At 32.9% G+C, this 14,207-nt stretch overlaps 2 protein-coding genes across 3 annotated transcripts; one reads left to right on the top strand and one right to left on the bottom strand.

Annotated features, from left to right (window-relative positions):
* Positions 1–389: 389 nt before the first annotated feature.
* On the bottom strand, positions 390–2,320 carry LOC107424744 (uncharacterized). Its single transcript, XM_048480022.2, has 5 exons — positions 2,161–2,320; positions 2,008–2,060; positions 1,422–1,604; positions 1,233–1,319; positions 390–1,131 (listed from the first exon to the last, which is right to left on the bottom strand). The coding sequence occupies exons 1-5, from the start codon at positions 2,215–2,217 to the stop codon at positions 1,029–1,031; spliced, it is 483 nt and encodes a 160-aa protein (XP_048335979.2). The 5' UTR covers positions 2,218–2,320; the 3' UTR covers positions 390–1,028.
* A 5,471-nt stretch (positions 2,321–7,791) lies between these two features.
* Positions 7,792–12,744, top strand: LOC107424752 (wall-associated receptor kinase-like 14). 2 transcript variants are annotated; one of them, XM_060818973.1, is made up of 4 exons: positions 7,792–8,250; positions 8,648–9,408; positions 10,743–10,817; positions 11,194–12,744. In XM_060818973.1, the coding sequence occupies exons 1-4, from the start codon at positions 8,201–8,203 to the stop codon at positions 12,480–12,482; spliced, it is 2,175 nt and encodes a 724-aa protein (XP_060674956.1). In that variant the 5' UTR covers positions 7,792–8,200; the 3' UTR covers positions 12,483–12,744. The 2 variants fall into 2 exon arrangements, with proteins under 2 accessions (XP_060674956.1, XP_015890096.1); XM_016034610.4 differs by having other exon boundaries at positions 7,796–8,250; positions 8,620–9,408.
* Positions 12,745–14,207: the final 1,463 nt, after the last annotated feature.

Genomic DNA, 14,207 nt, shown 5'->3' with positions numbered 1-14,207 from the left:
AGCAGCTCAGAGCATGCAAATTATGCAGACTCGGTTCAACAGCAGAAATGGGTGGACCAGAATGACAACTTTTCATCTCCTTAGAATATATATATAGACCATGCTGCACCTCCTCCACCGCCTTTCTCATCAACTGCGTGAGACAGTCTTGCTGCATAGCCACGCTCTGAACTATTACTCTTTTCTCACCACCAAGTGCCAACCGCTATGTTCAGCAGTGTCAACAGCTTCTAGCTGTACATATATATATATTTTTTTTTCCTTTTTTTTTGGTTAAGCTACTCTTTTCATGTACCCAACCAGCGTGTTTCAAACCAGGTCGTGGTATTGTTTTGCTTTTCTTTTTCTTAATATATACATAAACAAAGAAAGGAAGAAAAAAAAAAAAAAAAAAAAAAAAAGATCTAGAGGGTCAAATTGCCTTGAAGATCTAAGCAAAAATTCTTGATAAAGTTCTGTCATGAAGATATCTAGATATGTACATATTTACGTATGTATATATACATCAGCATATCTACCTATATAGTATCCTGGCTCTTGTAAAGCATAAACCCACCACATTCCATTTATATTATCTGTTTAGCGATGTTGTGATAATAGACAGAGGAATCGTTCCCCTACTATCCCACTTTTGTTCGGTAAGAGTTGTTTGTTTTTGTTGTTTGCTTGAATCAATTAGTTTACACTATTTACGATTATTCAATGTAATCAAGAAAGAAATTTAGGCAGATCCGAGGCACATAAAAAGATGGGAAATTCTTTTAAAAGTTCATAATACAAAATTTGCTCGCTCACCCAGACAAAACTAATATATTCATGATTGTGTTTCTAATTGGTCATCGCTCATCATATAATGTGAATGTGAATGTGTAAGAGATTGGAAATAAACCAGCATACATAGATCGAAAATTAACATTGTTGCTACATCAATTTTTCCCAAAAAAAAAATATATATATATATATATATATTACTTCAAGAAGCCTGAATTAGAAAGAAGGCGTAATGCTTGATTCGAGTTGTTCAACACTCAAGCTGATCTTGACACTTGAGTTTTCCTTTTCTTCAAGAACTCCAATGAAGTCTGTAAGCATTGAGCAGAAGGAATTTCCTTCAAGACAACAGTATTTACCCTGTATATCACCAAGTTAAGGAATAAATATTCAATGTCAAAAAAAGTTGAAGCAACACAAAGAGAGAGAGATTTTTCTCTAAGAAAAACAGGTTCTCTAACCCCGAGTTTCTGGGTTTCCTCTTCTTCATCTTGGAAGTAGGCTTTACTTGAGACTTCTCATCCTCAGAGTCTGATAAGAAAACTTGCCTGCAAATCAAACATTGCCCTTTGGTTAAGAAACATAAAACGCAGCAGAGACACAGTCAGAGATGTGGGTGTGAGAGAGAGAGAGAGAGAGCAAAAACATACTTCTCACGAGCTGCAAGCAATTCAACGATGTCATTTGGAAGCATTCCCTTATTACCCACAGATTCATTCTGGGTTTCAGAGTCGGTGACATCTTGAACATTTTCAACCTTTTGTCCTTGAGATGGTCGTGGTGTTATCCTTTGTGCCCATTGTCTCCTGCGTTCTTTCCCTTCACGAACAACCCTATACCCCATCTCAACATCAGATCAGATCAAAAACCAACATTTTGGTAATACCAAAATAAAGCAAAGTATTTCAATATTAACAAAGCAAGCTTTACCAGAATTCCCAATTTTTCTCTCTAACCCATTCAATAAAACCAAAAAATTTATCCGAAATCAGTTTACATATCAAGTAAAAATTCCCTCTTTTTGAATTGTGAGTAAATTATCTTCAAAATTGAAACAAGTTCATCATCTGTGGCTAACAAATAAGCAAGCGACGAAACAACAAATTGCAGGTTCAAGTGCATATTAATGTTGATGGAAAAATAGCCACACAGTACATTCATTAAATGTTTTCCCTTAAAAATAAAAAAACAAACTTGGATGCTCCCCAATAGAAAGCTAGGGATAAGAAAACCTACCTTGCCTTACTCTCCTTCTGAACTTTTCGTATTTCCTGGTCTTGTTGTATTCCCTGTGATCAAAAGATAACATATTCACAATCAGTTTGTTTCCTCAAAAAATGTATATTATTTGAGATAAAGACAGAGACAACGGCGGAGACCAAAACGAACCTGCTCCGCCGTTAATTCCTCCGGCGCATCCGACTCGTGACCTTCTCCGTCCGACATCGACTTTCGTTTTTCAGCTAGTGTCTAGGGTTTTAAGGTATGCTACCTGAAGCTGAGGTTTTTCAGCTTTAAAAGAAGACGATGAAGCCACTCCATTATTCAGGCTTCCCGCTGAAATATAGACTTTATTAGGCTTATCTATCATAAGGCCCAAACTATCAACCATATGAATAAAATAGCTGGTCCAAGCCCAATTAAAGCAGATTCCAATTATTCGAGTTATTATTATTATTATTATTATTATTAACTTTGTCAATCCCTAAATTACGTCCACAATTGCATTTTGATCGTTGATTTTTTTTTTTTTGATATTTTAATCCTTAAAATTTATTTTTTAATATATTGAGATCTTTAAAACTATTTTTATTCTAATTTTTAGAAGTGTCAAAGCATGCAATATATTTATGGCAACAAAATAGCAAAGAAATTGCAAAATCCAACAATCTTATAGGAGACTGCATATTGCATTAAATACGTTACACATCTCAAAACTACTAAAACATAGGTAAAGTATAATTTAACAGTCAAAATGTATTAAAAATTATAATTTATAGATTAACATGAAAATAAAAATGAAACTAACAGAGCAAATAACCATATCATTATCTTACAAGCATTTTGAAGGCAGAAGGATCCTATTCTAAAGATGGGGTAACATTTTATCACTGAAGAGTGAACACTCAGTTATTTAGAAACTTGGTTCCTTAATTAGAATTTGTACTTCCCGTTGACCAAAGGAAATAAAAATGGACTCCATGAATAAGGATATTATTTATTTCTTTTGGTAAATGAAAATAAATTGTTTTTCTGTTTTTCATTTTTGCTTCCAGAAAATAAATTATTTTCATCCAATGGTTGGTTAAAACCATCGCATGTGCAAGAGGGCATGAGGGCAGGTGACTGACAGGCCAGTGGGCCTGCAGAAAAATCTTGGTCCACAAAACTTAGTTCAGTTTATGAGTAATAGTATGAGTAATATAATATATATATATATATATATAATATTAATGGCATTTGATATGTAATTTTCAACACTCAATTTTCAAAAAGGGGATAATCGTGAAGACAATCCAAAATCAAAAAACTATTTGTTACATCAGAATGTAAGAAAGCCTAAAACCCTATTCCTGATACGTGAAACTCACGGACCGGCCAATAGTGGTGGTGCACATGGATTTTTATTCCATGGTCTCCCTTTAAGACTCAGTCGCAGGGTTGGTCATGGTGGATCAAAATTAGGAATTACAATTGGGCTATCAATCAAAACCTTCATACTGAATTCCTGTAATGATCATTTTGGTCTAAAACTTCCCTATAACATGTTAAACAGATTAACAATTAGTTGAACCTCTATTCACCGTGCACCGCAATTCCAGGTAGTACAGATAATTTACAGCAATAAATTAATATAAAAAAAGAACCAAGACCTCAAAAATAGTAATTTATTTTTAAAATATCAATAAATAATAATTGACCGATGACTGGGACAGTCAATTATACTATAAATTTAGATCCCTCGTGAATTTAAGATTCGGAGAAAGCCCCAAGCCTGTCATTTTCTGGTTTTCGGTGATTGGTTTATCCAGTTCAGTATTCAATAAAGAGTCAATAAACACTGCTTTGTTCCGAAAGTAGAATTTTATAGCCAGTTGCGGCACAATGAGGTAACGAACCCAACAGAGAACTCCGCGTATACAACCAAATGACATATCACCGCCTAACATTTTGAAAAGTCGTTGTACTAATACCATCTTTTTCCCTCCTTCTTCACCCACTTTTTCTTTTTTTAAGTCTCTTTTTTCTATCAGTTTTTCTTATGGTCTATTTTGGATTTTGTACCTTTGCAACTTGGACCATCTTATTGGTTCTACAAGGAAGTTGGACTCGTTCACCAACCCTTAAAGATCATACAAAGAGATTTTGCTTACCTATATATAAACGAAAATAATCCACATTTTGCATATTTCGCATTGCTTAGAAAAAAAGGATATTGTTCAATTTTGGAGTTGGATAGAGAGTAGATGCATTTTGCTCTAATATCAAAATGTACAATTTACTTAATAAATTAAAGATACAACTTTCCTTTTACATTCACGTTTCGCTGTTCAAAATCAAAGAGAAAAAAGTAAATAACTCATAATTCATTCCCGTGATACGAGGGTCAAAACCCATATATTTATACTCTCAGGTCAATCATTTTGGCTGCATATAGTTGTGTTATAAATTGGCAACCTTAAAGTCAAGATTCATATTTAAAATACCTGTCCAAATATGTCAGCCGCCAATTTACAGCTAGTTATCTCATTGCCAAGAAACAATGTACAACAAAGCTATTTGTTTAAGATCTGTTTCATATATATGATAAAAATAAAATTTTAATATATAAAATTTTATATAATATATATATTTTTTAAAATTATTATTAAAAAATTAATAAATATTTGACTGTAAATAAAAAAATTATATTAAATACTTAATAAATTTCCATATAAATTAAAAATATTATATTAAATGTTCATTAAATTTTTAGATAAATTAAAAAAATAATTTTTTTAAAAAATTAAAAAATTTATATTTTTCTAAAACAAATTAAAAAAATTATTTTTTTTACCAACAAGTATTTACCGATTTTTATCCAATATCTTTATTTTTTAATAAAAAAACAATTAATTTAAAAATAAGCATAACAAATATATATATTGGAACAGGCCCATAATGTTTGTAAGCCGTGGAATCCCAATTTCCCACACTGACCAAATCATGTGCTTTTGGGAAATAAATCAACAAAACTATCGTGCTGGCCATACAATTCTAAAGTGCTGGTCAAGAACTAGTTATGATTGCTTGCTGATTCTGATTCCTACTACTGCATTCCTATATCAGCTTCTAAGTAATTTTGCTGTACGTCAGGGATATTGTTGTAATTTTATATTAGGGGGTATACCATGAATTTTGATAAACAACGACAATCAAGTTTCTGTCAAGTATTAGTATTATGTCCCAGACCCAGGACAAAGAATTGTCCAGTGGAGTCGTGGAGGATGGGCAAAAGGTTCCTTCTTTACTATAATGCTGAAAATGAAGGGTATAATATTCTCCCCATTTGTTAAAAGGGGGAAAAAAAAAATCCCAATAAATATGGTGCAAAATTGTGAAAAATAGCAAATTCCATAAGGGTTTTGTGCAATTTGTAAGGTCTACAAGGTTCCTTTTTTAATGAAATTGATAAATTGAGTTGACCATCTAAGAATGGAGGAGTTAGTAGCCAAAAAGATGACAAAGACGTAGGGAAAAGCCTAAACCAATTTGGATTAGAAAGACCTACCATCTCAAAGCGTGAGTGCACCAGCCCCACTGATCCAGGTCACAATTTGAACATTACTTGATCACATCACTTACCTTTCCCACCTGCCCCTCATTTTTTTTGGTTATCTCTTTTATTAAATTTCATGGAGTATGTAAAAAATTTTGACCATGGAAACATGTTTAATATTAGTAGATATTGTTCCTTATAGGTTTATCATTTTGTATCCATGCACTTACTAAATTACCCAACAAAAAAGGAAGATTTTTAATGAATAATTATATAAATTGCTTTCTTCCCTTTTTTTTTTTTCTTTTTTCTTTTAGAATATTTAAGACAAATATAATTTATAGTTAAATAGAGAAGTACAGAGTAGGATATATATTGCTTTTTGTTGGAGGTGGAGAATAAAATAATATTAAAACAAGGATGTAGAGAATTCACTTGGTCGACCAATTTGGCAAGCGGTATGGTTATTATTATTAATTTGATATTATAGTCGAACAATATAATTTTGTTTCTAATTGCTGTCAATCACCGCTCAAAGAAAAAACGCGGTTAAATTATGCAAATACGCATAATTATATATATATATTTTTTATTGTATTGAAAAAGGATTACAGTAGATGTGCATATGTTTGATTAAAGTTGACAACAATTATTTTTGTTGAAAAACTGAATTTTTACATGACCAAAGTAATGTGATTATCTCCAAGATGACTATTTTTTTTTATTATTATTTTTTAAAATACAACTAATGAAGATATGTTTCAAAAGAGAGGTTCTGAATTGCAAATATTTTAGTAGAACATTTTGTTGCAAAAATCAATTGTTGAAAAGTGGAAACATAAGGAAATAAAAATGATAAAAATAATAATTAGAACAATTTAGTATCATCATTGTTTATTATAATATTGTAATTCTTGAAATCATGTCATTATCTTCTATTATAAAATAGTTTATATTACTCAAAAGAATAATTATTCCTATCAAAAGTAAAAATAATAATGAACCCATAATAAAAAGGTTTAAGGCAGTTGCTTTTGTTGAAACAAAACAAGGAGAGCCGAGAAAAATTATTCCTAAAGGCAAGGTGCTAATCCGACTTTACATTTTTCTAAAACAAAATGCTTAACAGCCAAATGGTACTTTAATTTAACCCAAATCTTCCTTGAACTGGCCGCTAAAACGGTAACATTGTGACCCCACGCCGTTTCCACGGGTCTTTTTCATAATAAGCAACAATTTATATAATCAATTATTTACCCAAAATAAAAAAAAAAAAAAATCAATAGATATCATCAAGTTGCCAAAAAAGCAATTATTATAATCAGCATCTAAAAAATATTTTTTGGTGACAATGTTAATAATCAATTACTAACATGGAAAATGTCCTAACAATTAAATAAGACACAAGGTATGATGTTGTTGACTTTTTTATAAGCAAAATTAGACCTTAATCAGTGGATAATCACTTAAATCTTCCATGATTTAGATCTTATTTAGGATAGTTTTTCCTTATATTTTTCTAGAGGAATTTAGTGAAAACTATACTATTAATTTTTGTTGGAAGTCTCGAACTTTTTGTACAAAACTATCTAAACGTTTTCAAAAATACTTTTGAACATTGAAAGGCCAAAAACAGCTAACATTTTAAAACAAAGTCTTAGAACATTTCTTATGACTTAGTAAATTGCTATATTTTTGTTACCAAAGATTTTTTTTAAAAATTCTTCAACAATTTTATTTATTATTCTGCCAAACTAATACAATATAAAGTAAAATAGATATTGTTACAGGAATGTACTCGTAGAAAGTTTGTTAAACAATATGATTTAGTAAAACTATTTTTTTTTTAAAAAAATCAAAAGGAAAAAATAGATAAATAAATCTTTATCAATTGTTACTTTTTTGAGATTAAAAAAAAACATATATATATATATATACACACATTGTTAATTATTTTAAAATAAAAAATAAATTTTAAAATAAACATTTATCCTATATAAACAACTATCTATATATCTATTGAAAATACTTTTAATATAAAAGTAGGATTATAAGAGTAATCTTGCCCAAAAAGAAAAATTTTGAAAGCAACCAAATAGATTTATACATCATCGATAAAATAAAAATAAAAATACTGAAACAGAGGGCCATGATAATCAGCCTAATCAAAAACAGTGGGCCCCCGGAAGAGAGTTCACACGGTGGAGACCCCAGCATCCCATCTTGGCACCTCCATCAAATGGTTCGTCAAATTAGAAGATTGGTGTTCATGCGGTGTACACACGGCCACTGCATTGGTCAAACTTATTCATGATTTGCTTGCAGACTATCAAGTCTGAATATTCCCTTGTTTGTAATTTCTCATATCTAAAGGGGTGTTTCTGTACTGAGACTTTTTGTTACGAGATTTTTTAATCATCAAAAGAAGGGGAATTCCACATTTTTATAGTCCACTGACATATATTATACGTTTTCTGGTGAGGCACAGCAAGGAGGAGGAGTTTGTTAAAAAAAGAGAAAGCTCAAAGCTTTTTCCTGGGAATCTCAGGGTGGGGTGGGTGGTCGCTTTGTTTTTCTCTCTTCATTGTGTTTTTATCTTTTGGGTGAAGAATCTTTGTTTGAAGATTACATGGTTAGAGAAGAGATTTGGGTTGCAGTTTTCGTGTTCAAATGCATAATAAACCAAACAGAAGGAATTCAATTACATATTCATTCCAGAGGTAAGCTCGTAAATAGTTCACCAAACCAGTCATTTTGTCATATAAACTTTATATATTTATGTGTGTGAAAAATCAAATTTTGAACTAATTTACTTTATAGAAAAGAAAAAAAGAAAGAAAAGAAAACTCCTGTAATCAGTGAACATTTATTGATATAGATGACCTCCCAACTGCATCAAAACATCAGCTTTTAATTCCTCAATTAATTGCCAAAAAAAAAAAAAAAGTTCTTGTTCCAAAAAAAACCCAAAACCCATGAACCTTCATCAAGATCCTCAACTTTTTCTATCATTCTTTTTATTTGGAGAAAAGCTTATTATTTTATTTATTTATTTTTGTTTGGTTATGGTAACTCTGAACCCATTTCAGAAAGCTACTAAGTTGGAGTCTTGCTCAGAATGATTCTCCAGCAAACAGCTCTCGCTCTTATCATCTTAGTTTTCATGGCCTCCTCAACTTCAACAGCAACAACAGAAGCCAAATACTCAAACAACTGCACGCAATTCTGCGGGAAATCAGCTAAGCGAGTGCTGTACCCATTTGGGTTCGGTGGGGGTTGCGAAATCCCATTGAACTGCTCTAAAAACGGCGATGTCAGAATCGGAGAGTTCCAAGTCCAAAACATAACCTCAAGGAGCATCTTCATCAATCTCCCGGCGGATTGCAACCGTCCGAGCCACTCAATCTTCAAACTCTTCAACCAAAAGAACTACGGGATCTCTGTGCAAAATGGCCTGCTCCTTCAGAAGTGCGGTTCCAATTCATCGCTTGGGGGCTGCGTCGTCACCAGCTTCGTCGAACAGCGGTTCGGTTTAAAGGGATGTGGTAATTCTAGCCAAAACGACACCAGATGCTTTACCCCTAATGAGCCTAATGGTGATGATAAGTTTGAAATTCTTAGTGACAAAGACTCGAAAGTGTTACATAATTCTAATTGCTCGGTTTTGTTCTCGTCCGTTAATTTCAACTCGACTACATCGTCGGTCTCACTCCAGTTTGAGAAGCTGGAGTTACGGTGGTGGCTCAGTTACCATGATTGCGATCCAAATGCCAGCACTGAAAATGTTAGTCTCCACGGCGGCCAGTCGGGGTTCCGGTGCCTTTGCAATGATGGGTTTCAGGGAGATGGTTACAGGGCCGGGTCGGGTTGCCATAGAGGTGAGTCAACTCACTATTAATAGCAAGTTTTATTCGTTTTGAAATTTTCTTCTTTTCACTTTTTTTTTTTTTGAAAAAAAAAAAAATAGTGGTGGATGATGGCCTAATTGCCTTTGACGAAGGCAACTGGGAAAGTACTTGGTTTGGTGACTTTTATTATGTATGTTGCCATCCAGAGAGAGACACATAGTTTGTTTTGAAACCATTTTGCTTCTTCCGGTGGGTCTCTTGGCAATATATGGGGCAGAGATCTTGGCCCATGATATTTCCTAATTTTCTCCTTTTTTTGTAATTTGCTTTTATCGAGGATGAAAATTTCTCTTTATCGACCCAATTAGCCTCCGTTCTCTTTTATGACTCTTTGACTAGTTTTTACTTCGAAATGGGAAAGTGGTTCATATTGCATTATTCCAAGTAATTTCACTACTAAATGTAATATTGCATTATTAGGAGGTTCATTTTTTATGCATTTACCAATTATGTCGGCCGTTTGGTATTTGTGCTGGTCGTAGGAATGCCACCACGGTACCTCTTATCCTACTAGATACATTCAAAAAGTCAGAAGTCAAAGAGTGGGAAACTTTGGCAATTTTCCCTTTTTTTTATTAGGGATGCTAATGAGGAGAATCACATGCCTAATCTAGAGAGTTGAAATTTATCTTGAAAGAAGTCAAAAGGGATAAAAGGATTTTGTGATTTCTTTGATTATAATATCAGTTTCTTTGGTTCTTTTGCAATTTGAGTTCTAGGAGATAGATTTGTTATAATCTGTTGGGGTTTAATTTATGGTTATAATTTTATCCTAAAACCTCTCTTTATGCTAACTCTGATTGCTGTTAAAGATAATGCAATTAAATGGAGTATGTTGCACTCTTATAATTGTAAACTGGTTCTTGTCTGATGATGGATCTCAACTCTTCGTGTCTGACTTAGGACGGTGTGCACATGCTCATGCTCTTAGTTTGATTTCTACTTGTACATTAACTTGCCAGAAAAGCAAGAATTTGTTGAACCTATTTGAAGTAATGTAGGGCTTTCCCAATTGTAATGCTATAAAGTTTGATGTTCTAAGTACAAAACTTTTGCATTAATTTAATATCCGAACATGGTAGATACTGGGTAATATGATGTACCTTGTTAATCAAAATTCAGAGGTCAGGAAACAGCTGGAATGCTTTTAAAATAACTGCTAAGAAATAGGGTGTGTTTTTTCAACATGCAACTGAAATATATCTCCATAATTCAATGACCTATGTGCAGTTTAATTAGAACCTAAATCATTGTAATTTGAAATTTATCTTTGCTAACCATTTCTTCCATTTTCATGTATTTAGTTTCAGAATGCACTCCTCCAAAGTTCCTGTCTGGTCGATGCGGTAGAAAGAAGGAAATTGGTATTATAGTTGCAGGTAAAGTTTCTAATGTCAGCGCCCTTTCTTTATGTTTTGGTGAATTACTGTTTACTATTGCATAGCTTTATTAGAATTTTTATCAAATGATGATTTCCATTACTTGGATATCTCTTGGAAGAAACTATCTTCCTCTCTGAAGTAAGATTTATCATGATCATTATTATTGCTTTTAGCTGTTGAAATCACATGTTTGTCATCTGAGGGTTAAATGCATAGTCTGATTCAATGGTGACCAGATTATTGTTCTATCCTTATTGTCTTGGCTGAGATATCAATTAAAACTCTTTCTTAGATGTTCATACATTTTCATCATGTGAAAATATTCTTTCTTTATAACCAAGGTGGATAATATGGTACTTCTAAATCTTTGCAGTAGTTATAGCTGGAGCTTCTCTTGCGGTTGTTCTATTTCTTTGCTGTTACTTTGTCCGACGTCGCTTCACCTGTTTAAAAAACCGGATGAGTGCAAAGCGCCTTTTGTGTGATGCTGCAGGAAGTTCTAGCGTTCCTTTATACCCTTACAAAGAAATAGAAAAAGCCACCAATAGCTTCTGTGAGAAGCAAAGGCTTGGAACTGGGGCCTTTGGTACAGTTTATGCTGGGAAACTCCATAATGATAATTTGGTTGCCATAAAAAAGATCAAATATAGGGACAATAACAGCATTGACCAAGTAATGAATGAGATCAAGCTCCTTTCATCTGTAAGCCACCCAAACCTAGTGCGTCTCTTAGGCTGCTGCATAGAAGAAGGCGAACAGATCCTTGTATATGAATATATGCCTAATGGAACTCTGTCTCAGCATCTACAGAGAAAGAGGAGTAAAGGACTTCCATGGACCATACGGCTCAACATTGCAGCTGAAACTGCCAATGCTATAGCATATCTGCACTCCGCTGTGCATCCCCCAATTTATCACAGGGATATCAAATCTAGCAATATACTATTGGATTTCAGCTTCAGGTCAAAAGTAGCAGATTTTGGTCTTTCTAGAATCGGTATGACAGAATCATCACACATATCAACAGCCCCACAAGGAACTCCAGGGTATGTTGATCCTCAGTACCATCAGAATTTCCATCTTTCTGATAAAAGTGATGTTTACAGTTTTGGGGTAGTTTTAGTAGAGATAATAACTGCATTGAAAGTGGTCGACTTCAATCGACCTCCGAGTGAAGTGAATTTGGCTGCATTGGCTATCGATAGGATTGGAAAGGGTTGTGTGGACGAGATAATAGATCCTTTCCTCGATCCACATAGGGATGCTTGGACGCTTTATTCAGTAAACAAGGTGGCTGAGCTTGCCTTCAGATGTCTCGCTTTTCATAGTGACACAAGGCCTACTATGATGGAAGTGGCAGACGAACTACAGCACATCAGGCAGAGTGGGTGGGCAACAATGGAGGAAAACATATGCTTTGCATCATCAGTGGTGTCCTCTTGTTCATTGGCATCTAATGGAAGTGATCGTTCACTGGGTGATGGTACAGCGACTAAGAATGATGTTGTAGGGAAAAGTCAGAAATTGGTCGTTCCACAAAGGTTAGGTAATCTGGAATCAATGGATGACAACGACAGCTCCCCTGTTTCTGTGCATGATCCATGGTTAAGCGAACAGAGTTCACCTTCAGCAAACAGCTTGTTGGGTAACATTGTTCGCTGACCTATGGCTTTGATCTTTTGGTTCTCAGCGTTCAACATGTTGTAGTGTGAATAGTTTTATAACATACATATACCTTCAGTGCTTATTATTGGGCATCACTTTGTATGCTTTAAATGTTAAAATATATCGTCGTTTTTCCATATTCCTTCTCAATGCTTCGCAAGCAAACGAGGCATAGGCCATCAACGAATAGTTTACTTGTATATTTAAGTGAGAGAATATTATTACCAAGCTATAAGTATAAATTTAAATTTATTTGTCCTTTGGTGGAGTTTGTTTAGATGGACAGAGTAGAAATGTCAAATGATGAAAGATATATTGGAACAATTTTATTGCAGACACTTGAGAATGCCAAAAGGCTCAATGTCGGAGAGGGTGATGATGCGAAATCTTTTTTGCGACTATGGCTTTGCGTGTTTCTTGATATGAAGTTTTCATGAACTATATGTTTTCTTTTCCCATTGGGCATCATTATATAATTACTTGGTATTATTATTATTATTATTTCACTTTCTCACCAGCATTATTATTCTGCCTTATTATTGCGTTGCCCGTATATACCGTATTCAAACAATTATTAACCAATTAATGGACCAAAATCATTTCATTTATATATATATATATATATATAGACAGAGAGAGAAATGATATATTAATCGTTGAATGATTGCATGTAAGACCCTGCAGGAGGGTTATGATGAGAATGCGAGAAAGAAGAAGCTGAAAATTGAATGATTTTGCAGTCACCATGGATGTGGATGTGTGTAACAGTAGTGAAAGACAAGTTAATGGTGTTATGGCAATCTCAATTGATGCAAATCTAAGAGCTTTACTATTTAGTAAGAATCAATACTGTAAAAAGTGTTTTTTAGCGGGCTAATAAATGTTGAATTAGAGATTATAACTACCTAAAAATTGTATTAAGGATTCAATACTTTTGGCACGTTCCGTGAGATATCCAGCTGAACAAAATAAAGAGGAAAAGCTATATATTTCTCAACATATACTAATCCAAGAGATAAAATAAAATCAGATTGGACCACCTACTTCTACTTTTACATGTTCCTTCCACAAATTTGTGGACACATGGCATAAATAAAATAAAAAATTAGAATATTAAATCGTATGATTTTGTTTTTTTTTTTTTTTGTTAGCCACATTATCAAAAATTCAAAGTAGAATCCTATAAAAATGAAAAATAATATTTGTTATCAATGATTGTCACTATTCTAAATGACCGTGAATCCATATATATATATATATATTAGTAAAAACAATCTATATGTAAATGGATTCTATATATATATAAAAAGTAGTTCAAACAGCTTTTTTTTTTTTTTTTCGTAATACTCGTATAAAATCAGTTAATATTTATCCTAAATTTGGTTTACCAGCAAAAGACATAATTTTGAAATTTACCTATTTCTATGATATAACATGTTCAATTAAACATATATATAAAAAAATATTAGATCATAACTTAAAAAAAACATTTTTTAAGATGTGGCTAACCACAAAACATCAATATGGATATAGTCAATGTATATAATCAATGTATATCCTTTTATTAATTTTATGAATCCCATAATTAATTTGCTAGTGTAGCCATAGTATATTCTTTTTCTCTCTATCCACCCCAAAAGTCCAACAGTTCTTTTTGTCTTTACAGTGCATTGCAATCTTAAATTAATGTAATTACTGCCTAATCCTAATTAAATGTAAATT

Source organism: Ziziphus jujuba, chromosome 7 (assembly GCF_031755915.1).
Source record: "Ziziphus jujuba cultivar Dongzao chromosome 7, ASM3175591v1".
Taxonomy (NCBI): Eukaryota; Viridiplantae; Streptophyta; class Magnoliopsida; order Rosales; family Rhamnaceae; genus Ziziphus; species Ziziphus jujuba.
This window is presented reverse-complemented; position numbering and strand designations above follow the sequence as displayed.

Bases quoted from the DNA above. Each gene is read 5' to 3' on its own strand.
- LOC107424744 (XM_048480022.2), bottom strand. From the start codon at position 2,217: ATGTCGGACGGAGAAGGTCACGAGTCGGATGCGCCGGAGGAATTAACG. The intron at 1,605-2,007 runs GTAGGTTTTCTT...GATGGGGTATAG, and splicing joins CAGAAGGAGAGTAAGGCAAG to GGTTGTTCGTGAAGGGAAAG. The intron at 1,132-1,232 runs GTTAGAGAACCT...GGTGATATACAG, and splicing joins AGGAAACCCAGAAACTCGGG to GGTAAATACTGTTGTCTTGA.
- LOC107424752 (XM_060818973.1), top strand. From the start codon at position 8,201: ATGCATAATAAACCAAACAGAAGGAATTCAATTACATATTCATTCCAG. The intron at 8,251-8,647 runs GTAAGCTCGTAA...AGTCTTGCTCAG, and splicing joins ATTACATATTCATTCCAGAG to AATGATTCTCCAGCAAACAG. The intron at 9,409-10,742 runs GTGAGTCAACTC...TCATGTATTTAG, and splicing joins CGGGTCGGGTTGCCATAGAG to TTTCAGAATGCACTCCTCCA.